The 26435-nt window shown below is 43.1% G+C and overlaps 2 protein-coding genes across 8 annotated transcripts in view; one reads left to right on the top strand and one right to left on the bottom strand.

Annotated features, from left to right (window-relative positions):
• Nucleotides 1–18990, top strand: part of Ccdc191 (coiled-coil domain containing 191) — a 109132-nt gene extending 90142 nt beyond the window's left edge. For 2 of the 5 annotated variants that reach the window (XM_004633355.2, XM_023717610.1), the window contains 4 exons: nucleotides 4636–4779; nucleotides 6882–7034; nucleotides 7801–7946; nucleotides 11100–11347. In XM_004633355.2, the coding sequence (XP_004633412.1) occupies nucleotides 4636–4779; nucleotides 6882–7034; nucleotides 7801–7946; nucleotides 11100–11244 (588 nt within the window). In that variant the 3' untranslated portion in view covers nucleotides 11245–11347. Of the gene's footprint in view, nucleotides 1–4635; nucleotides 4780–6881; nucleotides 7035–7800; nucleotides 7947–11099; nucleotides 12097–18911 lie in introns of those variants that run through there. The other 3 variants (XM_023717607.1, XM_023717608.1, XM_023717609.1) reach the window with 3 other exon arrangements.
• Zdhhc23 (zinc finger DHHC-type containing 23) lies at nucleotides 12992–26429 on the bottom strand. 3 transcript variants are annotated; one of them, XM_023717612.1, is made up of 5 exons: nucleotides 26254–26429; nucleotides 25478–25739; nucleotides 20894–21604; nucleotides 19020–19187; nucleotides 12992–13313 (listed from the first exon to the last, which is right to left on the bottom strand). In XM_023717612.1, the coding sequence occupies exons 2-5, from the start codon at nucleotides 25648–25650 to the stop codon at nucleotides 13301–13303; spliced, it is 1065 nt and encodes a 354-aa protein (XP_023573380.1). In that variant the 5' UTR covers nucleotides 25651–25739; nucleotides 26254–26429; the 3' UTR covers nucleotides 12992–13300. The 3 variants fall into 3 exon arrangements, with proteins under 3 accessions (XP_023573380.1, XP_004633366.1, XP_023573379.1); XM_004633309.2 differs by lacking the exon at nucleotides 12992–13313 and adding an exon at nucleotides 15021–17518; XM_023717611.1 differs by lacking the exon at nucleotides 12992–13313 and adding an exon at nucleotides 15021–17518 and having other exon boundaries at nucleotides 19020–19178.
• Between the last annotated feature and the right edge of the window lie 6 nt (nucleotides 26430–26435).

The following is a 26435-nucleotide window of genomic DNA, read 5'->3' as shown; positions in this document are numbered from 1 at the left end:
TTGTGTAATTTTCATTTTCCTATTTCCATGTTACTGGATTCTTCAGTTGTTTTATCTAATGATAAGCCCATTGAAATCCCATTTCTAGCATTGTAATTTTAAATGTTATAGTCTTCATGCTGTGCTAAAATTACTTATATGATATAGAATGATACCTCCTCTTTCCATTAGAGCACCTAACATTATTGTCATAGTTATTTCAAATTCTCTTCCTGATAGTTCCATTATGTCTGCCATGTCTGTACCTGATTTTGATGATTGCCTTCCATTTTCAAACTACGTTTATTTTTTGTCTTTTGGTGTGTCATGTAATTTTTTTTGAAAGCCAGATATTTTTATTAGGACAATAGAAATTGAGGTAAAGAGGCCTTTGGTGTGGAGATTTGTGTTAATCTAGCCAGGAATTATGCTATGTTTAAAGTTTATTGTTACCGTGGTAACCACAGTTAAGGTTTGTTGTTGCTATGGACACCAAAGACTTCAATTTCCTCTACTGACTTTTTTTAATCATCTCTTTTTCTTTTTGTTTTTTTTTTTTTTTTTTTTTTTTTTTTTTTTTCCCCTGAGGGAGGTATCTTCCCATTGTGCTGCTTCCTGAAGAGACCCCTCCCCCTTATGGTTTTCCTAGATGTAATCCACTGCTATTGCTAGAGATTTGTGTAAGTGTGGTGGCAGTGGATGGGTAAGGGAGGGCTGTCTCACTTTGAATTAAGTTTTTGTCTTCATCATGCATGGCTTAGGCCACTCACAAGAATTTCTGTTCCTCCTCTAGTGGCAGTACTTTTTTCTGTAGCCTCTTCTTTTAGGGGCAGTAGTTGTCCACTACTACCTCACTCTATAACTGTAAAGCCCTTCCCTGCTCTTCAGGTGATAAAGGGCAGTCTTGTTTGGGCCAAGTTCCTTGAGTGCCAGTGCCCGTGCAGTGCTGTTGCCCCATGCTCCCAGACATACTGTGTAGACGGAGCCTCCTGCATCCTAAGGAGTGTAGTCTGCACACATTTTACAGTTGCTGCTGTTCTTCTTTTGTAGCCAGCACAGAGGCCCAAGCTGTCTCCAGATTCTTCTCCCCAACCCTCTCCCTGAAACACTAGTGCTGTTCCTAGAGGAAAAGCCTCCAGAAGTGTGGGAGTCACCTCCTAACTGTGGCCTCCAAGAGCTTCATTTTTCTCACCCACTATACCCTAAGCTTCCAGTAATTCACCAAAATTTCTAGTTTGAATGTCTTACTGGCTCTCACAGTTTCTGTTGGCTTCTGCCTCATGTATGCGGTTCCATGTCTCCCCGAATGTGCCTGTCTCTTCAGATTTGGAAATGGCTTCATTTCTCTTACCAGTCCATCAGAAGGACATGAATTTGCTCTCTGCCCAGCTCTTTCGTTATCTGAGTCAAATTTCCTATGCTCAACAACTCTTTGACCAAGAATGATGAAAAATACATTCCTGGTCAAAGAGATTGTTTTACGTTTTTTGGTATACCAAGGCCAAACCTTTCCTTTTCAGGAACTTCAGTCCATAGCAATAGAGAAAAAAATTTGGTACATAAACTGGTTTCTGTTTAGTTAGTTATTCTATCTAATTGAGATCAATGCATTTATAAGCTGGCTTGCTAATGACCTTCTTTGAGAGGAGCTCTAGATCTACAATGCACATGGCAGTTGCCTTCTTTTCCTTCTCTGCAGAGGTGCTCTACACAGTGTGCTTCTTTGCCCAGTTTACCATGTGATTGTGTTCCTTCTGAGGCATCGGGTTCTGCACAGGCAGTTCCTTACTTCTTGTACTGGTGGATGCTGATCTTGCTAAACACCTTTAAGGCCATATCAGTGTTATTCCTGTGGACATCACAAAGATAATGGCACTTCTAAACCAGTGCCTGCTGTCACTTCTCTGAGTCAGTTGCATGTAGCTAGGTGTGTTTGGTGGAAATCTAGTTGGGCAGTTCTTTTGCTTGTTGAGTTCATAGGCAAATTAGCCAACAAAACTACTACATTCTATAATTATATAGATGAACAGTTCTACCATTGGTATGATGGAGAAAGTGTCAGAGGCAATCACATGTATTTCTCTGGTAGAAAATATAAGCCGAGTTATGTGTGTGTAGGGTCCTGTGATAGCAATTTTGAGACAAAGGAACTGGAAGAATTCTTTAGCAATAAGCTTATGACAGATTTGTGCTCTATTTCCAGAAGATGGCACAAAGGCAAGGCATAACTGTGGCTCAGCATCCCTGTGACCCTTAAGGGAGACCATATCAGGTGTGGCAGTAAGGGAACCAATCAGGTTTCACTCCTTGAGTTCTTAAAAATAAAATCTTAACTTCCTTTTCATGTCCCATTGCTCTATTTTTATCACATATTTATTTTCTGATAGAACTTATCAGACTGTGACTTTTGTGACTACAAATATGCTTTCTTTTGATAGACATTTGTGGTTGAAAGGTAATTTTATCAGGGAAGATCAGCAAGACTTGATGTCTTCTGTGCTTAACAATCATATTTGCTCATTGAGCAAACATCTGTAGAATGTCTGCTATGTGCTAGTCATTGTTTAGGCCTTAGAACAAGCCAAGAAGAGGACACAACAGCTCTGCCCTCAGAAGTCTTCTGTGTTAGTGTAGGAAAACAGGAAACAAATGAACAACCAAAAAAGTAAGGAGAGAGGAGTAATGGGAAAAGCAAAATTGGGAAGGTTCACTGGGAAAACTTTGAGGAGGTGATATTTTAGCTGTTGGATGTGGAGGAGGCCCATGCAAGTCCATCATGTGTTAATGTGTCTGTTTGATATCCACACGAGCATGTCAAGCTGGACATACAAGCTGGGGTGTCAAGATTGTCATAGGGAGTCTGGAAGTCCACACATGTCAGTGCTTTCTGTGCTCTGGAAGTGGCTGGGAAAAGTGAGTAGAGAGAGTGTCCCCAGCCACACACTTGAGTATGTGAGTAGTTATTTAGAGGATGAGAGGCTCCTGAGGCAGGAAGAAACAGGAGCGTCGGATAGGAGAACAGTGGTGATTAATCTGCCAGAATGCTACTGAGCCCTATTTAAAGTAGGATACTCTTTGATTTTGTAACATGGAGATCATTTGTGACCTTGTCCAATGGTGTTCTGCAAAAGGAGCACTTTCTAATGGACTGAGAGGAGAATGGATAAGGACCAGATATAAAGATATAAAAGTTTGACTTAAGCAGATCTCTTATTAAATGTTTTTCTTTTATGTTTTCCATGGTAACACAGACCTTAAAAAGTATTTTTTTTTTCTCCATAATCTCTTTGAAAATGGTCTTCCTCTTGTTGCCTAGAACACCAAGCACAGAGTTAGGCTTCTGCAAGGATGGACCTTGTCCTGTGTGTGCAGGTGCGTCATCTGACAGCGAGCCTCAGGGCACCTCCAAAGGGCTGTGCCTGGATTCACTCTCTGCCTGCAAGGTGCACCTGCTGCCGGACCTTTCAGAGGATGTGCCACCACTCCATTTCCTGTTTTCTTTCTCACTTAACCTTCGGCTTCCTCTTATCGCTCCTGGGAAAACCTGCTATAAACGTTTTGATTTCTGGCCATTCTGTTCACCTCATATGTCGAGTGCCTGGAATAAAAATCATAAGGCTTGTCTGGCTTACTGCTTTTAGAATGTGGACATTTCATTTTCAGGAACTTGTGTAAAAGTGAGATTTTTGCATTGAAAGTTTAGAGTGATTCTCCTTTTCATAATGGAAATGGATGTCCCCACATCCTCCTTTTTAAATGGTTTTCCGTTTCCACAGGCCCAGGCAAGTTAAGTAGCTTATGAAGTCCACCAGATTTTACCACTGCCTTTTTCTTATGGGAAGTAAAAAAAAGAGACTTAAGTGATTTTATATTTATACTCCAAAGAGGATAAATAGAGAGGACCATTGTGAAAACAGTCTACAATCTTTGCTTTTGCTCCTGTTTTGCCTAGTATATGTCACTTGCTACCATTCACCCTTTTTTTATTCTGCCTTTATTATAGGCTATTTTTATTGAAAGTAAATTTTTCTGTCATCTTTCTCAGACACACCCTTTGGGGCAGGTTTCTTGTGAGAGGGACATGGGGTGTCTTTCCTTAGTGCATCAACAGGGGTCATTAATCTTTCTGTTTCTCCGTGGAGGGAAGCCTGTTTTGTGAAGATCGAATAATTTTAACATCCCTTTGAATTCACTATTCATCACATAAAAAAGAACTCAATAAGAATATTCCCCCAACCTTTGAATAGTGTATCTTTACATTTGAACTTTTATTTGTATATAAATCTGTCTCATAATTTAAGTAAGGGGACTGCATTGCTGAGTTTTCCATAATAAGGAAGAGAAACTCATGGTTGTTCTTCTGACTAGATATTTTACTTTTAGTGGGGAGAAATGATTTCTGTGATCAATACTAAATAAATCAGAGGATGTGCCAAAAATGCGTAGAACCCTGATTCTTGTAGGGCTCATAACCTTCTCTTGACCCTCTTAGCAAAATTATTTTTGTTTTGTTTAGTTTTTTGAATGTTCCAGAACTCTATTATGATCAGTACATGGTGTAGTGGTTATATGTTCAAATTAAGTTTATTAGCTTTTTGTTCAGTTGAAATTCATTAGTTTCACAATCATGGCATTTTTACTTCATTATTTTTTCAGAAAGAATTAGAGAAACAGAAAAGAATTCAGAGGAACAAAGAGCTGGAAGCAGCAGCCAAAGAACAATATAAAAAGATCTTGCTAAGGAAAAAAGGTCTGGAGCCTTGGAAGAAATTAAGACAGCAAAGCAGACAAAACACACAGGTACAGTGCCACACTGTTAGCACCCCCAAAATTAGAAAATGGTCTTCTCCAAATAGCATGAATATTTAGGCATTGAGGAAAGTTTTGTGATTTAAAATCCATAACGATAAGTGATTTGAAGTGTATATTTCTTTTGTTTTGGAAGAGTTTAGATTTGGTCTTCTAAAGACTGTTACATGTTTCCTTAGTACTTTTTTTTTTTTTTTTTTTTTTTTAAAAGTGTAATTAAACTATATATTTTATGATTTGAAAATAAATAAATAGGGCAGGTCTGGGGAGATAGCTCAGCGGTCTAAGTGCCTGACTGGCAAGCGCAAGGACCCTGGTTTGATCCCCAGTACCACATGCTAGCCTGGAACCCTGAACCTACCATACTAGCCCAAACTGGATGTGGTGGTGCATGCCTGTAATCCCAGTGCTGGGGAGACTGAGACAAGAGAATCACTGAATCTGAACTGCATAGCGAGATCCTATGCCAAATAAATTTTTAAAAAGTAATTTAAAATCAAGTAATTAAAGTGTTATTATTTAACAGGTTGGAAAAAGCTAGAATAAATTTTTAACTAGAGATACCAAGTCAGATAGAGGCTTTTTTCAATTTTAACAGTGCTTTAAAAGCAGAAAAATTCACAGGGTAGATTAGTCAGGTTTCTGCTGTGATAAATTTGCATAACAACCCAATCCTAAATAGCAGCAGACTCAAGTACAGCTTCAGTATTTGAATATATCACGTTTTTCTGTTATTTGTTTGTTTACTTTTGGTTGTTGTTGAGACAGGGGTCCCACTGTGTAGTTCAGGCTGGCCTTGAACTCACTATGGAGCCCAGGGTGGCTCGGAACTCACAGTAACCCTCCTGCCTCAGCCTCCTAAGTGCTGGGTTTGCAGGCATGCACTACCACACGTGGCTCAAGTATTTATTTCTCAGATATATGTAGGGCAGTTGTGAATTAGGTTCTGTTGTCTCACCACGCCTCACCACCAGGTACTTAGGGTATGCGTCTCACCTGGCAACTGAAAGGCATACAAATTCTATGAACCCATTAAAAACCTCCAGTGTCCAGCCATATTTAATTGAGCAAAGCAAATCACAGGGCCAAACTCAAGGTCACTGAAGAAGGAAGGAGGCACTGTGAAATCCCACTATAGAGCGTACTGGTGTATAATTCTACTATAGAGAGTACTACTACTCCACCATTTAGACTTCTGAAATTTCCCTAACAAATTTATCTAGTTCATAGATCAGGGTAATCAGGTAAATAATGAAGAAGTCCAAAATAGATGAAATGCTATCTTGCCTTTTGGCTTTCAGGCTGGTATGTTCCATGGAGTCCCCTTGCAATGGTCATTTTGGCCAGTAAGCATGACTTCTAAGAAGTGTCCTTGGATCAGTTGTTTACACAATGTTGGATGACTAGATGAGACCTAGGGAAACATCATTGTCTGCAGAGAAGTTTCCTGTTCTCTTTTCTCTTCAAAAAATATAATGGTCACTTTTTAAAGTCTGTGAACTCAGAATTATATATTTTGCTAGACTGAGACTATGAGCCTTTTAAGTTGGTAAGACATTAAATTATTCATGTTCCAATGGTTTTGTGGTTTATTGATATTATCTTAATTTCAACGCTGGTGACAGTTCATTCTACAAAACTAATTGAAATTATTGGCATTTCCTCCGTTAGACAGTGGTTAAGCACATAATAAACAAAGGGCTGTTATGCAGCTGTTATCCAACTTCCAGGACAGGAAACCAAGAATGTCACCAGGTACCCACTGTAAAACTCAGTGGAATGGAAGTGATAGCTTCGGAGGTTGTTGATTTCATTTCCATAACCAGCCAGTCACCGTGTTCTTCAGGGAGTCCCCCGAAAGGCCGTCTGTGGCTTCACTCTGGAACCTCTACATAATGACATAGCAGGGCCTATGGTCAACATTTTTAGGATACAGAACTGTATACACCTTAAGGCTATTCTCTAATAACTACCTAAATGTGATATTTAGGTATTGTTTGGCAAGCTGGCCTGTTTTTGTTTTTGTTTTTTTGACGTGTTTTAAAAGCTTTAAAATTTAGAGAATATTTTCTTCTCATTTTTTTTATGCATAGATGGCAGAAAAACATCATTCTTTGGCTCTGCAGAGGAAATGTCTGCTGAGCTGGTTCCAGTGTAGTCAGGAAAGTTTGGTGATGAAGACGGCTCAGGCTGATAAATGTTATTCCCAGCGATTGCTTAGGAAAGTCATTCGGAGCTGGCGACAGGTAGGGCCACAGGGAGAGCACATCATATGCATCTCTCTTAAAATCTTCCACAAGAAAATGAACTGGACTCCCGAATGCCCGTGGTCATTTATATTTTTTTCAACAACAATATAGAGTATTAAACCCAATTTGAAAATGTCAAAAGCTTAGGCATGTGTCCTTTTTTTACATAACTGTATGTATATATAAACTGTAATATATCATGATATCAACTTTTAATTTTGTACTCACTTCCTGGTTATCTTAGTATACTGCTTAGTGATTTCATTAGAAACTTGCCACCTTGGGCTAGCCAAATAGCTCAGCAGATTAAAGCACCTGCAAGCAGGCGCAGGGGCCAGGGGTTCAATCCCAAGGCCTGCCATGGCAGCCCCGCCCCTGGGGCGCACGGAGATGGTAATTGAGACTGGGTGTGGAGGTGCCCGCCTGTAATCCCAGCTTTTGGGAGGCCATAAACAGGTGGATCACTACAAGTCTGATCTAGTAGTGAAGCCCTGAACACTCTGTACATCCTTCCCTAAAATACAAAGAAAAAAGAAAGAAAAAAGAAACATGCCACCTCAATCTTACACCTCTTTTTGCTCCTCCATTTCTGTCATTTTTATAATCCATCACATCCATTTCCCTGGTGGCCATGTTATCCTTTCTCTTTATGCCATGAATGTCCTTTGATTCGGTTTTGCATGTTTCAGTTCTCGTTTGTACTGTTGATTCACTCTGTCTGCCGACAGTATTTGTCTCATTTCTGTTGCTGTCCTCCTCCCAGTACGTTACTGATCTGGAGGAAGAAGCAAGAGAGCTCTGTGTGCATTTCCTTCTGAAGAAGATTTTCAGGACCTGGTTTCTCCTGGTCAGAGAAGCAAAGACTGCCTCTCAGAGCAAGCACGAGGTTGCGGTGGGCCATCATGACAGGTGAGGTCTCCTTCCTCGAGAACTCACAGATTCCCTGGCATCACCATTGCTCTGCAGTGGATGCTACCCCTGGGCTGCACCTGAAAAGATGAGGTGGAAGGGCCTTGGTGAGTGCGGCCCGGGAGACACCAGGCAGAGTGGGAGCCCTGGCTTGGCACTGATGATGTGGTAGGGGCAAGACAGTAACACCCCAGCGTCCCTGTGCTTAAAATGAGAAGGAGGGGGAGTCACACACCCCCTCACAGGCACTGGCAAGGGGAGTGTAAAGTTCATGAAACAAACCTAAGGGAATGCAGTCATTTTATTAATCATATAGTTTTATTTTTTGTTCAGCTTTTTAAAAGATTATTCATTGTGAAATTTCACATAAAGTACATCCTACAAATACAGTTTAAATGAATTATTAAAAAGTAGGCAGCCATGCACCCCTGGCTGAAGTCAAGCAGTGGAACTTCAGGGCTGGAAGGGCTTCTTCCTGAGCACGGGCCCTTCCTGCAGGCAGACTGCTCTCCTGACTTGGGCAGCAGCCCTTCCCTGTGCTGCTTTTGCTTTTCCCAAGTATGCAGCCTTCAGTACTATTAATTCAATTTTGATTCAATTTTAATTATACATATATATGCATACTGTATTAGTATTTAAAATATAGTTATATCTTATTAAATCCAATGTCTTGGGAGAAATAAAGTGATCCATATAAATAAAGTTTTTGTTTTCTAATTTTAATCATTTTGGACAGAAATATTTTGAATGCCATTATACACTTCCCTTTGAGAGTAAACAAATAATCCTGTCTCTTTTTTGGTGATTTGGTGTTATTCCTTATGAACTCAGTGTGGTGAGCACTTTTGGTGGCTCCCCTGGCCTGTGAGGCGTGAAGGCTATTGCGACAGGTACAGGCACCCCGTTCTCACTCTTCAGAGTCCTTTTCCATTGCTTGGTTTTCGTATGCGTGCATGCACACACATGCATCTCTGCTCTATATAATTGTTTTCTTTCTTGGTACACTATGATTCCCACTCCTAGTAAAAAGTGATTGTCCTTGTTTCATTTGCAGACACTGGAAATCAGTGGGTTGGGAACAGATAAACAAGTTGATTATAATTTTGTCTAATTTAAAATGAATATGCAGAAAGTCAGGATATTCGGAGGACTTGCCTTTGAATGAAGAGTCTTAAAGGACTTGCCTTTAAGACTTGGAGGCAAGGCCTGGGCACAGCTGGGCACGCAGCCTTTTGAGGTCCCTCTGATAAGTTAGGATAGCCACAGAACTTGTCTTAGGGGGTTGTTGTGAAGACTAGAAGGGCAACATGCTAATGTACTTGACACAGCGCCTGGCTCAAAGGAACAGCTAATACTGTTTTAGTTTAGTGTAGTATTAAACATCCTTTTTGCCTGCCCTTGCTTTCTGCTTGTGAGCCCCGAACAGAGAGATTGAGCTTCATTTGAGCTTTTCATACTGCCTCTTATTTGGTCACAGTGCAACCTGGGCATGGGGACCAACTCATGATTCTCATTTCCAGGCAGGGAAACAAGCTGCAGACACGCAGGTGAATTGTGCAGGGTGTACAGGTAACAAATGGGCTCCCTCTCGCCCTCCCAGGTCTTCTGGCTCCCAAACACTCTCTTGAGTGTATCAACCCCATTTTCCTAGTTATCATTGGTAACTATGAAGTGTAATAGTAAGACAGTGTTCCTATACAGGGTGTGAAGTTAGGAGACTATAAGAATTCACACAATCAAGAAATAAAATTATAGCCAGTGGCTGGCTAAGAGCAGTGAATTCTGTGCCTTCACCTCTTCTCAGTTTGCTCCTGCCCGCCCTGTTCTGCCCCACTGGCCCCTACTCTCCTCAGACTGACAAGGCTCACTTCTGCTGCAGGGCACTCACACACCTGCTCTATCAAGTCAGCCAGCTCTGATGAGCCCGATTAGCCTGCCTTGATGCAGTCCATCGTGAACATGCCCTACCCGCTGGGCTGGGGCAGAGACTGTCAGTGGATAGAGCAGTAGGAACTAGAATGCAGAAGTCAGGAAAATGGGTATAGTAGGATGATGAACAGCAGGTAAGAAAGAGGTGGAGGTGGAGGCAGCGTCAAAGACTGGGAGTGGGTTCTAAAGAGAAATTCAGGAAGCTGTAAATAGTGGGGTGAATGGGCAAACACAAATCAGTGAAGCAGTTCCACTCCTTGGAACCTTTTTTTTTTTCCCAAGACTTTTACCCACAAAAATCAACAGTATCTGAAACATGAAACAACCAACAGCTATAAAAATGAGGACTGAGATGCATTCCAGAGCAAATCCCACCACTGCCTCCAGTTGTGAAAATATACTTCTACCTGCTCTGTGCTTTTCAGGATCTCACTCCACTTGTAGATCCTCACATGTGCTGTGCTACTCTTGCTCCTGTCGCTTTGCTCGAGTCATGCCCTCTTCCTGGAAAGCCTTTATTTCTTCAACATGAACATCCTGGCCTTAAGAAGCCTACAGCTGCTCATCTGAGACAGGGTGCTTCTCTCTCCCACTGTGCCTTCCCTCTGTATGATTTAGTTTGACTGCCACCTTAGGCAAGTCTGTTGGGCTCCCCCTGATATTCCTGCTGGTCCCTGCCCTAGGCTCTGACAGATTGTCCAAGGCCACTGTGCTGCCCTGTGACCACAAATGCTTGGCTCCAAATGCCCCTCCGGCACCATGCTTTTATGATTGGATGGTAGAGTACTTTTTCTCAACTGAAATTTCAGACTCGTTGCCGTGAGGTTCCCAGCAGGCTTTGCACATACATGTCCTTGATGCCAGCGGTTCCATGCCTTTTTCTGCTGCCTTTTGCCCTGAGGGCTGTGGCTAACCACACCTTTGCCAATATCACTTGCCCTGGTTGGGGCACAATGTACAGGTTGAGATCAGGTCAGCCAAGGAGTGTCATAAACTATCAAGGACACTGGAGGCCCTGACTCCACTGACCACTGATGGAAATGTCCCTATCGTCACCTCTCATTAGTTTCTTCATAGCATTTTTCACTCTCCAAAACCCAGGTGTGTTTTCCAGGCCCTTTGTTTTATTCACAGAATTTCAGTAACATTTTTAATTACTTAAGCTGGAAAATCAACTTGTCCTTAGTATTTCACTTTTTTCCCCTCCCTTCTTCTTTCTTAAAGGAAGATGCTCAGGATTGCATTTCAGACGTGGACAAAGTTTGTAAAATTGATGAAGGAGGAAAGAGTAAAAGAAGAAAGGCGAGAGCAGCTCCGCAGAAGGGTAGCGGAAATTCTTCCAGACTTCCAGATGCTGGCACCATTGTGACCACTGCTAGGACAGCCACAGATCCTTGGACTTCACTTGTGAGCACAGACCAGTGCAATGCTTGGGGTGGGGATCGCGATGGGCTGGGGGATGCATTATCCCTGCTACCTGCACACATGTTTGTAGGTGGTTTATTTTGAGCTACTTGCTGGGCAATAGGGATTATTTGGGTCATTTGTACTTCCTTGACCTTGCTTGGGTCACTGTCGCACTCACTTTTCACATGTGGTCATCCACAGGAACAGTGTAGAGCACTACCACCCACACGTATCTTGTATGTTTTTAGCATAGTAAACTTTAAAAAGGACAAGTGATTGCCCGCCTGAGTTTCTGGTAGGGGGCTTGAGAGGCCTCAGCGTCAAGCCCCTTACCAGAGCCAGTCCCTGCAGGCCACTGCTGATGACAAACCATGTATCAAAAGCTACTCTAGAGCCACTGCGGAGGGTGGTAGCTTATCCTGATTTCAAACTGGGGCACCAAAGATAGTGCATGTAAAGGAAATCCCAAAAGCTAGTAACTCTACCAAGGACAATCCAGCATTCATTAAAATACTTGGTAGGTTACAACTTCTAAATAATCCACTTGATTTGTCTCCCAGTTTGATTTCAATGTTGAAATATTTATCTTAAACTGAAAGGTTTTAATATTTAAGGTGCTATAAACACTGATAAAATGCTCTTCTGTGAATTGTCTTGGGAGAATAACCTACTAGGAAAAATGTTTTTCATTATGAAAAGCATGTTTATTGTAACACATTCAAGTCCAGAAATGAAAACAGTAAAGAAAGACCCTGGCAGCCTAGAAGTAACTATTTGTTAGGTTAGAGATTTCAATTGGCAAAATAAAACTGCAGTTTTTCAAATAAAGACTGTTCCTGCCTCTTATTTCCTAAAAGGCTGCCTTTTTTCCACTACCAACAAATGACTTACACCTTTTTTTCACAGAAGATATGCAATGAAATATAAAACACCCAAATTGAATGTTACTTCTCCAATAATCTTCTCTATATATATTTTCCTTTGATTATATAGCTGTGATCTAAGAATTCAAGTGTTTTTAAGACTAATGGTCACTAAAGAAAATGGGAGTAAAAGTAATTCATACTGAATCTCTTTCCATCTTCTTAACTACTGTTTATACTTAACTTCAGCGTAGTTACAGAATACTGGCTGATATTAGCTCCTAAAAACCAAGCACCAGAATTAATGCCAGTTCTACAGATAAGGTTAAGTGAATTCCTTAAATAATTATGTCACCGTCTTAAATAAACCCTGTCAGGCCAGGGATCTAACTCAGTGGCACACACCTCCCTGGCAAGCGTGAGGTCACAAGTTCAATTGTGAGTACCAAAACTAATTAACAAACAAACCCCATAAAACTGAAGTTTTACTTAAGCTTTGTTTTTGTCTCACTTCAAGGGTCTTTGGCAGTCCATTCTGATTGGCCCAGCTACACTTATCTACTTCTACACATTCTAAAAAGATATAAGGAAAATAATTTTGATGCTCTCTTTTGTTGGACAGTCATAAAGAAGGGCTTTGAGCTAACACAACGTCCAAATAAGCAGTACCCTGACCCAAAAACCGGGAAGAAATAACCATCAGGAAAAACATCTCAGGGCCAGCACCAAGTCTACAGGATGGGGACAAAAGGCAGTCAGAGGCAGGACAGTGATAATGCAGGATTTTCTTAAGTGAAAGAACACAAAGACCAAGAAACACCAACCATCTTCCATAAAGAAAGCACTTTATTTTCCATTTGAATAACTTGGTCACAGGACATTATTTTACACAAATGGCAGTAATTTGTAAAATCTCCACTTAAAAGGCTTTGTGTCTGTCTGAGGTGATAAGAGAATATGAATACAAGTATAAAAACAGTGCAAAATGTCTAGCCCACAGCTTCCAGATAAGCTCTGAAAAAACTCTACTGTTGTCAGGGCAGTTACATTAAATACTGAATTTAATATTTAATAATTAAGTCTTGACAACTGAAACCACCAAATCACCCCGAGCTTGAGGGCACAAGGGGCACTCTCCAGCTCTGTGGTATCTTGTCAGTGGCTCCACCTGAAGGAACACAGTTTTAGTTACATCAGTAATTAGAAGTGCCTAGGTCTGGTTTTAAAGCTTTGACTTCTAAATAGAAATTTCTAGAGGTGAAAGTTGCTGTCAGGAAGGCTAGAGTACTAATAAATCATGAGGCCAACAGTCACAGCAGCCTCTAAGAAATCTGTCTCCAGGGCCAGAGATACAGCTCAGTGGTATAGCGCCTGCCTGGCAAGCACAAGGTCCTGAGTTCAATTCCTGACACCAAAAAAGAAGAGAGTGAGAAATCTGTCTCCATTAACCACGAAGTCTTTGGCCTGCTGCTAACACTACAGCGTTAGCAATGCTCAGTGCCTGCTGAAGTATGGTTAAGTATGCATTAGCAGCAGGATTACATTAGCTGATTCTGTAGAAAGTTTGTATTAATCACAGCAAATATCCACAGGAACATACAGTTTATTCTTAAGTTTAGCATCGCTTTCATCTGCACCAGTCTTGCCTCTGCTGTATGATATAAAATGGCACACTTGTCAAATTGCTACTGAGAAAACTAGATTCCCAACAGGTGCCTCAAGCAAAAGTCTTTTATCATCCATTGCTTATTTGAGAAATTCTCCTTTTTAAAATCCAGCTTACCAAAATATGGCTAAAATGAAGTTAAGTCATATAAACCAACTTAAGGAGACCTTCAAATCTCACAAAGCATTAATTTTTAAACATCCCAGTTAAAACTGTGCTTTTAGATGTTTTAATTTTGTTTCTATTAGTTCAACTTGATAATAAAAAGCTAACACCCTACCCAAAGGAAGTAAGTCTGTGAAGCAGATGCTCAGTATTCCATAGAATCGGACTGGCACTGTGTTTTCTGGCAGTGAAAGGTTCTAATATAGAAATTTTCTTTTGCTAAAAATATTAGAAGTACCAAGGACTATTGCATAAGAGAAAGTTTATAGCAGTCTTTCTTCTGGGCAGATGGTACAATGGAAGACAACAATCATTTCATTCACCAAAGGAAAACACAACTTGGAGAACAAAGATCTGCAATATCCTAAACACAAACACACATGTGGCGGAAGTGAAATAAGCAGCACATTGTCCTGAAAACACACTTAAGGCTCTAATTTAGCAACAATCAGAGTAACTGGAGAAAAAGGCATTGTTAGTGGTCTGCTCACTTCAAGAGCACCCTGCTAGAACCAGAAGGCTTTTATGGACATCCCAAGACTTTTAAATATTAAAAGATTTTTCTTCTTTCTTCCAATCCTGATCTTTAACTGTCCTCCCCCTACTCCCCCAAATCTTTCAAATGGACGCATTCTTCCTCCCCGAACAGCACATAATGGCATGATGGTAACATGAGTGGTAAGAATGTAAGACAGGTAACTTCCTAAGCTCCACATGCACTGCATCCGTACACAGGCTGAGGCTGTGGCCCAGGAAAAAGGAACCAGCTTGTGTGGATCACACTGAGGGGAGGGGCTTGATCTATGGCCAAGAGATGGCAGGGAAACTCAGTGCCACCATCACCAGTTCACTCAGAGGGGACAGTTGATTCACAGGCCTTGTCTGTTCAAAGATTCCACTGAAAATTCTTCTGCCTTCTGGCGAGAGCCAAGCACTATCACACAATTCCTTAAAAAGCTCTAGATCATAAAAAGGCTTAAAAGGCTGGGACCTAGACCAAGCATTTGGCAGAGCCTACAAAAATGCATACATAGCCCCCCCCCCTTTTTTTTTGGTTGTTTTGGCCCAAACACTTCAGAAGGCTTTTAGTCCTCAAAACCCAGAACCTTCCAAATCTAAGCTTTCTTCTGTGAGGTGCCAATAGTGAGTTCTCAAGGAACTTAAAATAAGCATAATTCCGGTTGGTCAGAATAGTAAGTAGAGAGCTCCCGCCCAGGCAAACGGGTTGGGGGAGTTGTTCCAAAGATGGTGAACCTTTCTAATTCTCTCCAGTGGCTTCAGCTGTTCTCTTCATCACATGTGGATTGCTGCTAAAAGATTTGGCAAGCTGCAATTATTGACTACTCTAATGTTTCTGAATTTTTATTATCAGTTGCTAGAAATCAGAGTTGGCTATATAGCTGGCATTCAAGAAACTACCTATTTCTGCGTACATATGCTTTGACAGTGTTACCATTTCTCTTATCTAAAAATCTACACAGACAAATTGGCGATATCTGGACCAACTTGAAGGGAGTATCTGAATCTGGGCCAAGGAGAGGGCATGCCTGCCGAAACTGCGGCCTCTGCTGCCATCCCCAGGGTCCGTGCTCGCCCCATCCCAGCAGAGCACAGAGCCTGTCATTTGTTGAACAGTTCATCTCTGGGGCGAGCAATGACAAGCCTGAATAAAAATGTGACAACTCTGCTAAGCACAGCCCCACTTAGTGGAGAGACTAGGGATGATGTCTGTAGAGCTAGAGAGCAGAGGAGCAGGAAGCAGCAATGTCTCCTCCCAACACGTGAATCCATCACTAAAGCAGCAAGCACAGAATGACAGAAAACGTTTGCAATATTTTCTCTGGAGTAAGGGACAAGCCACAGAAAACTGAAGGATTCATCAATTATCTTTGGGATTGTAGAGCAGTGCATGTATAAAACCAAACAGTTCATGATGGTAATTTCTTTCCCCCATCTAAATCTCCATCTTAATTCTTTGGCAGAATAAGCCATTCTATATAAATATGTAATCCTTTATATATTTTCAGTTTTGAAATATGATTAAAGTAACAATTTGTTCTTTGGGAAAAAACAAGGGAAGAATACCAATCCATTAATCTGGAAATCACACACTCCCTGTTCCGTCTCTCCTGGTGAGACGCTTTTATGTAAGGAAGGTGAATGAGAAGCAATGTGCGAGTGCAATGGGAAGGTGTCAATCACCACCTCTAGGAAAGTTCATGCCAGAATAATGTGAATGCCACAAGACTGATTTTTTGCAATTTAGTGCTATAAACTGACAGCATTTGAATTATATGAACAAAAAAATCAAGCCCTTGATATTAACCAGCCTCCCTACCCAGGAGAGGGCGAAGTGTTCTCAGAGGAGTGTCTGCTCCTCTTGCAGCCGCCACCACAGTGCGCCAGCACCTTACCAAGTAAAGTGAAGCACGGAAAGAGGAAAAGCATGAATGCCTAACAGAGTCAGTTCAGTACATCCAGAAGAACACAGAGAAAGAAAAGAAAGACCCATCACCTAAACTCACGAGCACTAGGTACTACACTGAAAACAAGGATCTTCGCCACCGCAACCGTCCTTTCAGGGCCAGACAACTAGCTTCAGTCACTAGTCTCCTACCCTGTAAGAGTAGTTAGCATCTAATTCTTAAGGAGAACCCTGCATTGCTGCACTACACAGTATAGTATATGTTTGAAATCTAATGACCCTGATAAATCTGGCTTCGATATTTGGACGCACAAACATTTTTTTCTGGGTGTTAGGATTAAAGTCCAGTAATACTTTACACCTGGGGTGCTTCTGTTGCTTGGTAGTGCTTTCCAAATGCCTGCTCCCTCACGTGACCCTCACACTGGTTGAGGTGGCCAGGGCAGGCAACAGTACCCCACATAACAGAGGAACCTGAGACTTCAGAAAGTGACTCAACTAAGGGTCACATGGCTATTAGTAATTCAGAGCGGGCCTAGAAACAATCCTAATCTAAAACTCTTCCTACTAGTGAACAAGCATTGCTCCTACCCATCTGTGCTTTAGTAATCCACATCCTTTTCCACTTCTCCTGACTCAATCTATTAATAAGGTGACTGGAAAGAAATGGCTCTACTTTGACTGCTTCAGTACAAAAACCCTTCAGTTGTGAAGTCAGAAAAATTAATTCTGTCCAGTCTAATCTCCCAACCTAAGCATGGCCCTGAATGCCTTTAAGAAGCTGGAGACAACAATGGACATTCTGTGTGGATACGGAAGTGGAAAGGAGGCGAGGCTGCAGAAGGCACTTCAGACGATGTCCTCGGCAGGGTGGGGGACTGCACATGCGCCCAGGGTGGAGAACTGGTGCCAGTTCCGCAGGAAGCCCCTGTTGTACTGGCCCGTGTCCACGATGAGCCCCCAGAGGAGCCGGCGCCCAGTCTTCTGCCGAAGGGCCTGCTGCACTTCCCTCTCGGTCACATTGTAGCTGATGTTTATCAGCTGGATCAAGAAGATGTAGGCCATCCCCACAGTAATGATCACAGAGTACCACACACAGGTGAAGGACAGAGCCGAGCTGGGAAGGGGAAGAAGACCAGTCAGGACTGCTGCCACCTTCACCATTCACAAAGCTGTCACCACACACAGATGTTATACTTGTTTAGTACTAAGCTTTAAACCCAGAGCCTTCACTAAGCTGTATCCCTTGTTCTTTCCTATTGTTGGAGACACGATCTCACTAAGTACTAGGTTGCCCACACTGGGCTACAACCTGTGATTGTCCTGCCTCAGCCTCACAGAGGGCTAGGACTGCAAGGGTGTGCCACCACACCAGTTCACTTCCTACTTATTACTAAAGACTTACATATCTTCTCTATCTTCTAAACTGGAGGATTCTTTATCCCCAAAACACCAATAACCACAATAAATCTAACATATGAGAATCAACAGGCTATTTTTTTGTTGATGCCTCTTTTTATAATATGCTATAGAACAGCAAGGGCTGGTGTTTACACTTTGTATCCTCCACACAACCAGCACTACACTTGATATAATGGCACTGAACATATTTGCTAAATGAGTAATTCCTAATTGGACCTAACTCGGGAGAACACAAAGTTGCCCTGAGATGATAGCTATAAAAGTTCCCAAGAAAGCTCATGGCAAGACCTAGGAACAGCTTTAAAGTTTTGGGCGCCTTCATTTTCCAGGCCAGTGCTACGAACAGAAAGCTGACAGGGACTTCCTCCAGGAGACAGCCTTCTAGCTACTTTGTTCTAGAGGAAACCATAACATTTCAAACCAGCTACCAAAACCCAGAGTCCCAGAGGGCAGGAAAGTTCCTATCAGGCTACAAATGACACAGTAAGAAGGATCAGCTGTGTAACACCTGCCATTTCATTATATTCACTCAAATACTAAATGAAGGTAGTTCAAAATAAATCCATTTGTAAAGCTGAATGACACCTCAGAGACGGTTACACCCAGTAACCTCACCATACAAAGGTGACATGAATCCTTGGTGTAGGGAAGTGCTGTGTGTCCTTGACATTGCCAACACAATTGTGCAATGACTATGTGCCCTTATGGACAGGGCTGGGGCAGGGGGCTGTCATAGGTGGGGGCAGCCAGGCCATCTCCCAAAGAACCCCAGCTTTTGTAATTGCTTGGAGATCTTCTCAGTATATGAATGGGCCCCCACTGATCAGTGCTTAGAAAATTTGACCTAGATAGCACAGTAATCAGTGTGATAGTTATAAAAAAAGTAGAACAGGAAAAAACATAACAGGTAAGAAAAGAAAGGTTACAAAGATGGTAAGCACTTCTCAAAGGGCCACGGTGCTACCTTGCACACACAAGTGGTCATCTGACTCTGGAAATCACCAATTCTCCCTGATGAACCTGGGTCTGCTTGTTAAGTACAGAGGCCTCGTTTCGTATCAGGCAATGATTTTTTCTTATCACCCTAGAAAAATGCACATAATCATAGCACTGAAGGCCTGCCTAACTTAGAGCCCCTATCACAAGCCACCTTGATTACTTTGCTGGGCTTCCTGATTGTGGGATCCACAACTCACCTGTAATCTGAATAAACTCCAGGACAATAGAAGAGAGCTGTGAAGACACTTCTATCTCTACAGATAGTATCCAGGGTGAGTGTTATTCCGTACACCGAAGTGAGCAAGAAGATCAGAAGAGCAAGTATAAATGCTTGATGGTTTGATTCTCCAACGCAGCTATTTATCCTCAAAAGAGAATGGGGGGGAGGGGGAAGCATGCACATCTTTAAACATCTTAATATAACTTACACAATGAACAAAGCTTTTAAAACAGGAATACTGTGCTATGAAATTGTTATTAAAAAGTAAATTCACTTATTTTGTTCAACTTTAAGGAATTAACAATTTATCCACCAAGAGAAACGATCTTGTATCTGCTGCTCTCTACACAGTGAAATCCTTATCATTTAGTTGAGGACAAGATGATTAAGACATCACCTGGCTAACAAATCATCCCCACCCCCCCCCATCTACGTGTGTGTGTGTGTATGTGTGTGTGTGTGTGTGATATTTATATTTGTGTTTGTGTGCTGGGGATTAAATACAGGATCTGAGCATGCCAGTCAAGCATTCCTCCACCAAGCTACATTTGCAGCCTCTCTTCCTATTAGTAATACTTGGTTCTTTCTGTCATCACCCCCATGCTAAAGAAAATATATACCAGACTTACGAAAACTGAAGAAATGATAAATCTGAGTATATTATAGAGTATAGGAAAATACATGTTAAGTATATAAGACAGTGATATGGGACTCAAAGAAATTAGAACCATGAACCATGATGTGAAGAATAACTTGAAAATACATAGGCTACTACTCCAGTACAAACAGTCCTGTGCCGTGGCCATCCGTGGCACAAGCTGTCCAAGGGTTCTCTCAAATCCTGGCACCTCTGCCATAAGCAGAGGTTTCCTTTAGGAGAGGCTACAAGGCCCTCAAGCCAGCATTTGTAAATGGGTGGGCACACATGGGACTCAAGGATGGAGATGAAGAGGTGGAACCTCACAGTCGCTCACAAGCCCTGTCCCAGGTCGCTCCTGAAGGGGGGTATCTACATACCCAAGAAGCATAATTCACTACCCACAACTGCCTTAAGAGCAACGATGCTACACACATGAGCTTACAGTGTTCGTGTCTGAATAATCATCCTTACTTTAGTCAATCTGTAAAGCTCCAAGATCATTTTTAAATGTCATACTTTGTATCGTAAGGGCTTTATGTGTCTTTTTTTTTGTCACTGGCCAGCCAGAAGTGCAAAACTTCATTTCTCTGAAATAACCACATAAAAAGTTAACTGGTAGTGACTCAACTCCCTAACAGTGGAAATTACAAGTAGCATCAAAAATGATTAAGATCCAGGCGTGGTGGTACAGGCCTGAAACCCCAGCACTTGTGAGGCTGAGACAGGAGGATCACTGTGAGCTCAAGGCCAGCCTGCACTACCTAGTGAATCTTATCTCAAACAACAAACGATTAAGGATGTTTCCCAAGAGGACAAAAGAGGCACCTAAAAATAGGGAACACTTTCCAGAGCTATCCATTCAAAAGGAATAGCACAGAGAAATACACTGATAATGACTTAAAAAAAAAAAAAAATACCACTCTATTAGAAGAAACGAGAGCTATTCAAAGAAAAACTAAAAAAGAAAAACTAAAAAAAAAAAAAAAACCCAAAACTTCTGTTATCCTCCTTCAGGAAATGACTGAAAGAACTAAATTTGTCAAATCCAAAAAACCGATGACTAAGTGGGAACATCCTAACAGCCCACAAATATCTACAAGGTGTAAAGCTGGGAAGAAGAGAAATTTTAAGACAGCACAAATACAGATCAAATATGGCTAGAGTTGTACGTGAATTTACACCTTCCAGGCCTCCAGATTTTCCCAACATACCAGACACAGTGATGATCCATTCTCCTCACACAGATGCCACAGATCCGGCAATGCCATGCCCGGGCTGGGCGCACCAGCTGGCACTTGGCGCACCAGTCCTCCTTGACCTTGGTGGGGCTCCCAGCCAGCACCCTGGAGGAGCTCTTCAGGTCACCCTTCACTGCACGGCTGCTGACACTGCCCGAAGGATCTGCTGCGAGGAACCCTTTGGTCTTTTCCTGGCCTTCTCTGCTCAGGCATTCAATCTGGCTGTTGCTCAGGGGTGTGGCCTCGTTGGCTGGACTGCTGAGGTAGCCGGGATTCTTCTTGGCTCTGTACAAGGCGAAGAGTATTAGAAATAACCCGCAGGTGAGAACGGTCAGCCGTGAAGGCCCCACGCGCCCTCTGGGGACCACTTCCCGCAGGAACACATAGTACATGTAGCCCAGGGAGAACAGTCCAAGGCTCAGGAAAAACAAAGTCTGTTCTTTCCTTCTGTGAGTGAGGTAGTAGTACCACAGTGCCAGCACAGGAAGGGAGGTCAACACCACTACCCCCAAGAGGAAATGCCAGGACGCCACATGCAGGAAGCCAGGCAGCAGTAGGAGTGGCGGGATGATGCTAATGTTAATTTTTTTGGCTCCCCTAAGCCAAGGAATTCGGAGGCGATCAGAAATTGTATCCATGATTCTTTCACAAGTCTCTGGCTGTACTGATTTACACGTAAACCATCTATTCAGAAAGAGCAAAAAAAAAAAAAGAGAAGGCACTTCATATAGGTTTACTGAATTAAAAACTGCACAACACTGAATGCTAAACACAGGGATAAATAATAAAACAGACCAAAGGCTAAGCATTTTATCTCCTTACTACTAAACATGAGCTTCTTGGATTCAGGTATCATTTTTTAATGAGAACAAAAATAATATTTAGGAAAAAAAAAATATATATATATTCCCCATACACAACATTTAGACCTATGTAAATACATAGTCAAAGAACTTAAAAAAAAATTCAGTGTACTTTGTAGTTGTGCAGACAACATGAGAATTTTAAAAATGCTGAATCAAGTATGAAGGAGCAAAAATCATTCACTGAATTTTTTGATCAAACAGTGAGTACTCTGAGGATGAACATTTCTATACGGAATCATCAGAAGGATCTTAGTGAAAAAGATGTGATGCGCTAGACCATGACTGCTGGTCATGTATGAGTAGCGAGAGGCACTACAGTGAAGGGAAATGGGACAAAACCTGTCTGGGGGCCCAGGAGGTAAACCAGTGTAGTGACATGGCGCTGCATAAGGAATGCTGGAGGGAAAAACTAGTCAGTCTAGTAACTGGTGAAAAGAATCGCATCTGCTGACTCTTTTGCACACGGCGGCTATGCTACAGACTGAACGGCTATGTTGCTCCCAAAATGTGTATGTTAAAACCCAATCCCCATACATCAGTACTGAAGGATGGTGCTGCCAGGGCCAGTAGTCCCAGCTACTCAGTGGGCCGAGACAGGAAAATGCTTCAGATTGAGCCTTGGCAACACGGAGAAACCTTGTCACCCAAAATGCAACACAGTGAGACGCTGCCACCAAGAAACAGGAGGATGAGAAAGGAAGAAAGGTGGAGGAAAACAGATGAGGCCATTCAGAGGTGCTCAGGTTGTGCACGAGAGCAGAGCCCTTGTGAATGGGGTTAGCACCCGATAAGAGGCCATAGGAGCTCGCTCACGCATCCCACCAAGTGAGGGCACAGAAAGGGCTCCATCTACCGAGCAGAGAGGGGCCTTCACCATCCACTGTACATGCTAGAACCTCAACCTCAGATTTCCCGGGCTCCTACAACAACAATAAATGTCTTTCACTTATAAATTCCCCAATCTCAAGTCTTTTATTATAGCAACTGAAGACTAAGGCAGACACTAGTACTAACAAGTTGGGAAGCAGCTATAACAAAAACCTGGACACATGGAAGTAGCTTTGGAAGAAGGGGCAGAGGATGGAAAAGCTCTGAAGTGCAAGCTAGAAATAGCCTTCACTGCTGTGAAGAGACTATAAAGGGCAAATCTGGTGACCGCTCATGGAGGAGCTGTAAAGAAAGCCCTCAGGTACTGCCTAAGACAGTGGTGGAGAGCCTGTGGCGGTGAACCTGTGGCATGTGTGCTACAGTGAGCTGTTTATCATCACTGAAAGCTCTAAAAGTTTTGCTATCACTAGATGATTTTGCTATTCATACCACAGTAGAAATATGGATTGCAGAAGCCATTCTGATTAGGCCTCAGCATAAAGCAGCATGGCTGGAGCCTGGAGGAATGGGTATCCTGGGTGGAAAGGTGCACAGATTTTGGCGGAGTTGTGTTCATGTTGTAGTGTCTTGCAGAACATGGGTATATGGTAGAAGAAATCCTGAACAAAGTGTGCAAGGTGCTGATGGATTCTGTTGGAGACTGTAGTAAAATCTGAGAACACAGACAATTTATTATCTAAAGGGAAGGAGAAACTAAAGATTTGAAAAGTTTCCAGCCTGTCCAACTACAAGATGTCAAGGATCACTCTTCCAAAAGGCACTGGCAGAAACTATCTGTGACATTCATAGAGTGCTAATTCTGCAGGAACACGGGGTATAAGAGCAGTGGAGAAATGCCTACCTCTGTCTAGATTCCAAAGGATGCCCCAGAGAGTTTCAAAGCTGAGACAGAACTGCCACTGGGGCAGAGCTACCACGGAGAGTGGCACTAGGGTATGTATGCCGAATGGACCCACAAAGGGAACTGTGGGAACACTGGTCAACAGAGACCCTGCTGACACAAGGCCTGGTAGAGCTGTAGGGCAAGTCCCTGAGGGGTGACACTCACCCTGGGATAGCAGATATGCAACATTAGCCAGGGAGAGTGATAGGAGTCTAACTCCAGCCCAGTAGAGCTGCAGTGTGGGCTGTGGAAGAGGAAAAGCCCAGCACCGTCTCAGAGTCTGGAAAGTGGAACATCCAGTCAAGAATTATTTCCCTTCACTTCTGGAATGGGAATCTTCTTTCTTTGGGGGAGGGGGTATCTTCTTTTAAAAGCAGAAGGATTAGAATTTGGGAGTGACTGGGAGATAACGACACAGGCATCATGCAGCACAGCAGTGACAGTGGGATACTGGAAGGCCCTCTCCAGAGGAACAGAGTATGGAGATGGCAGAGGAGAGAATCATGGGCCAGCCCACTTTCAAGGGCTGGGAGGGAGGAAAAGGTAGCAAAGCTAATGGAAAAGCTGTGGTATTGACACTGCAGTTATGGAGAGCATCATTTCTCCAGCATTAGTATAAAGTGCTCCATTTCCTCGGTAACAATTTTAGACTAAGACTGGAAAAAAAAAAAAGACCTGCATTTAAAGATACCAGAAGGTCATGGTGGTGCATGCCTACACTTATAATCCCAGCACTTGGGAGGCAGAGACAAGAGGATCAGCCTGGGTTGGAGTTCAGCCTGGCCTATGCAGAATTCAAGGCCAGTCTGAGGTACATACTAAGACACTGTAACAAAAAGGGGGTAAAAAAAGGATACCTTTTGTTAAAAAAGAAAACTATAAACATAGTCAAGGAAGAATTACAAAGGAGTTATGAACAGTTTGTAGGAGTCTTGTAGGTACAAGATTGCAGTGGTCCCCAGGGAATGTTTCTCATGACTAGATTAATGCATCAAATTCTAAATCAACAATTTGTAGGTGTAGTGACTTTCCTGACAGTACCGGGGAATGAACCTGGCCACAGGAGCTCTACTACTAAACTACATCCTCACCCCATCCATTTTTTGAGACAAGGTCTCATTAAATTACCCAATCAGGTCTCAAACTTGCTGTCCTCCTGTCTCAGCCTCCTCAATAGCGGGGATTAAAGCCACATACCACTGTATCCAGGTGTCAGGAGGTAATTCATGGAAAAACCAAGTTCCCAACATCCCTATTTTTCCTACAGTAAGCTTTCTACAGAACAATTTTTAAATATATATTTATTTATATTACCGGTTTATTACTGTTTCATTCAGAACTTTTTCAGTAATATTAAATATCTTTCTGGATAACTTCTACCACTAAGATAATGACTACAGAAGCCCAATATGATCTGATTAAAAAAGTATTTTTGCTCCCTCTGAAAATAGTCAATGAAGGGGAGATAGATACATGTCTGCTGGCGGTGGCAGCAGCAGCAGCAGGAAAATGATCTTTGGGACCTGGTGTGACCAATCTCATGCAAGAAGTGTCTAATGAAAGACTACTAGGAATGTAAGAACTTTCTCGAACATATCTGTTTTAAACTTACAGATTCTGCTGGCTCGTCCTCTATACATTCAACGTGCCACTACTACCCCTTCATCTGTCTATTCACTCCTTCATCATCTCTCTCTAAACGAAAAACGGTAACGTTCCAGAAAACAGCTGAACAACTGTGCACTACAGCATTTTTCTTTTTATAAAATCCTCACAACTGCCAATACAAAACTCTTAATTTTAAATCCTTAGTTCAACTGAATCAAGAGCAAACTCTAACACTGGATGGCAAGGCTGAAAATACACATAGTGGTTCTCCAAAACCTCTTGGGTCCGCACTGGGAATGTCTCTGTTCTTACCTATCACAGCCTTCATCGAGATCCTGACAATCACACAAACAAGCAGCCACGTGGTTCTTCTCCCCATTTCGATCTATGTACTCGCAGCAGCACAGGGGCTCCAATTCAGGTTCTTCGATTTTCTTTTTCTTCACGGGCTTCATGTTGGCCTTCGATTTCGCACCTGTCACCATGAGGTGCAAGAAGCCCTCAGAAGGTAAAGGTGGAACGAATACAACTCACATCTTGTAAACACATCCACTCCTCTGATTAACGCCAACGCCTGAAGAACCAAAAATGAGAAGAGGGGGAGGGGGTCTCCTTTTCGTAAGGCTTTTGTAGGTTCGCATCATCAGACAGGGGGCTCCATGCCCGTCACCTCCCGTTCCCACGCAGACCAGGCTTCGTCTGGGCACCAGGCGTTCCCATGGCGACGGCCGACCACGCGGCCCAGGACAGCAGGGGCGCGGGCGGTGGGTTCACCTGCGGGCGCCAGCGCGGGCGCGGCTCAGGCGCACCCAGCTGTCCCCGCCCCAAGGCGAAGTGCCGGGGAAACGCACCCTCCGGGGCCCGGGAGCAGCAAGGAATACTCGCTAGCACCGGCAGATGTGCCCCGCAACTGGGGCCACCCAACGGGTCGGGATAACGCCAGCAGGCTCCCGGGCAGCCCCGAGGTCGCCGTCCAGCCCGGCTCGCCAGAGCCCCGCGCCGCGCGCGCTCCGCCCCCGCCAACCTCTTGGGCGGCTGGCAAACCTCCAGGCCGCCCCGCCCGGAGAATGACCTTGGAGGGAAGTTACCTGTCCTCCCGACCGAGGTGCGCCTGCCGCCAAAGAGGCGGAGACCGAAGGAAAAAGATCGGCTCCTCCTGGGACGCGGAAGCGCCTCCGAGTGCCGGCGCCGCGGGGCTGCGGGCGTGACAGCCGGAGTCTCAGGGACCCGTGTCCCGCTCCGCCGCGTCCCCGCCGCGGCCGCCCACCTG

Source organism: Octodon degus, unplaced genomic scaffold (assembly GCF_000260255.1).
Source record: "Octodon degus isolate 3935 unplaced genomic scaffold, OctDeg1.0 scaffold00053, whole genome shotgun sequence".
In the NCBI taxonomy this organism is placed as follows: domain Eukaryota; kingdom Metazoa; phylum Chordata; class Mammalia; order Rodentia; family Octodontidae; genus Octodon; species Octodon degus.
Note: the sequence above shows the minus strand (reverse complement) of the source record. Positions and strands in the feature narration are given on the sequence as shown.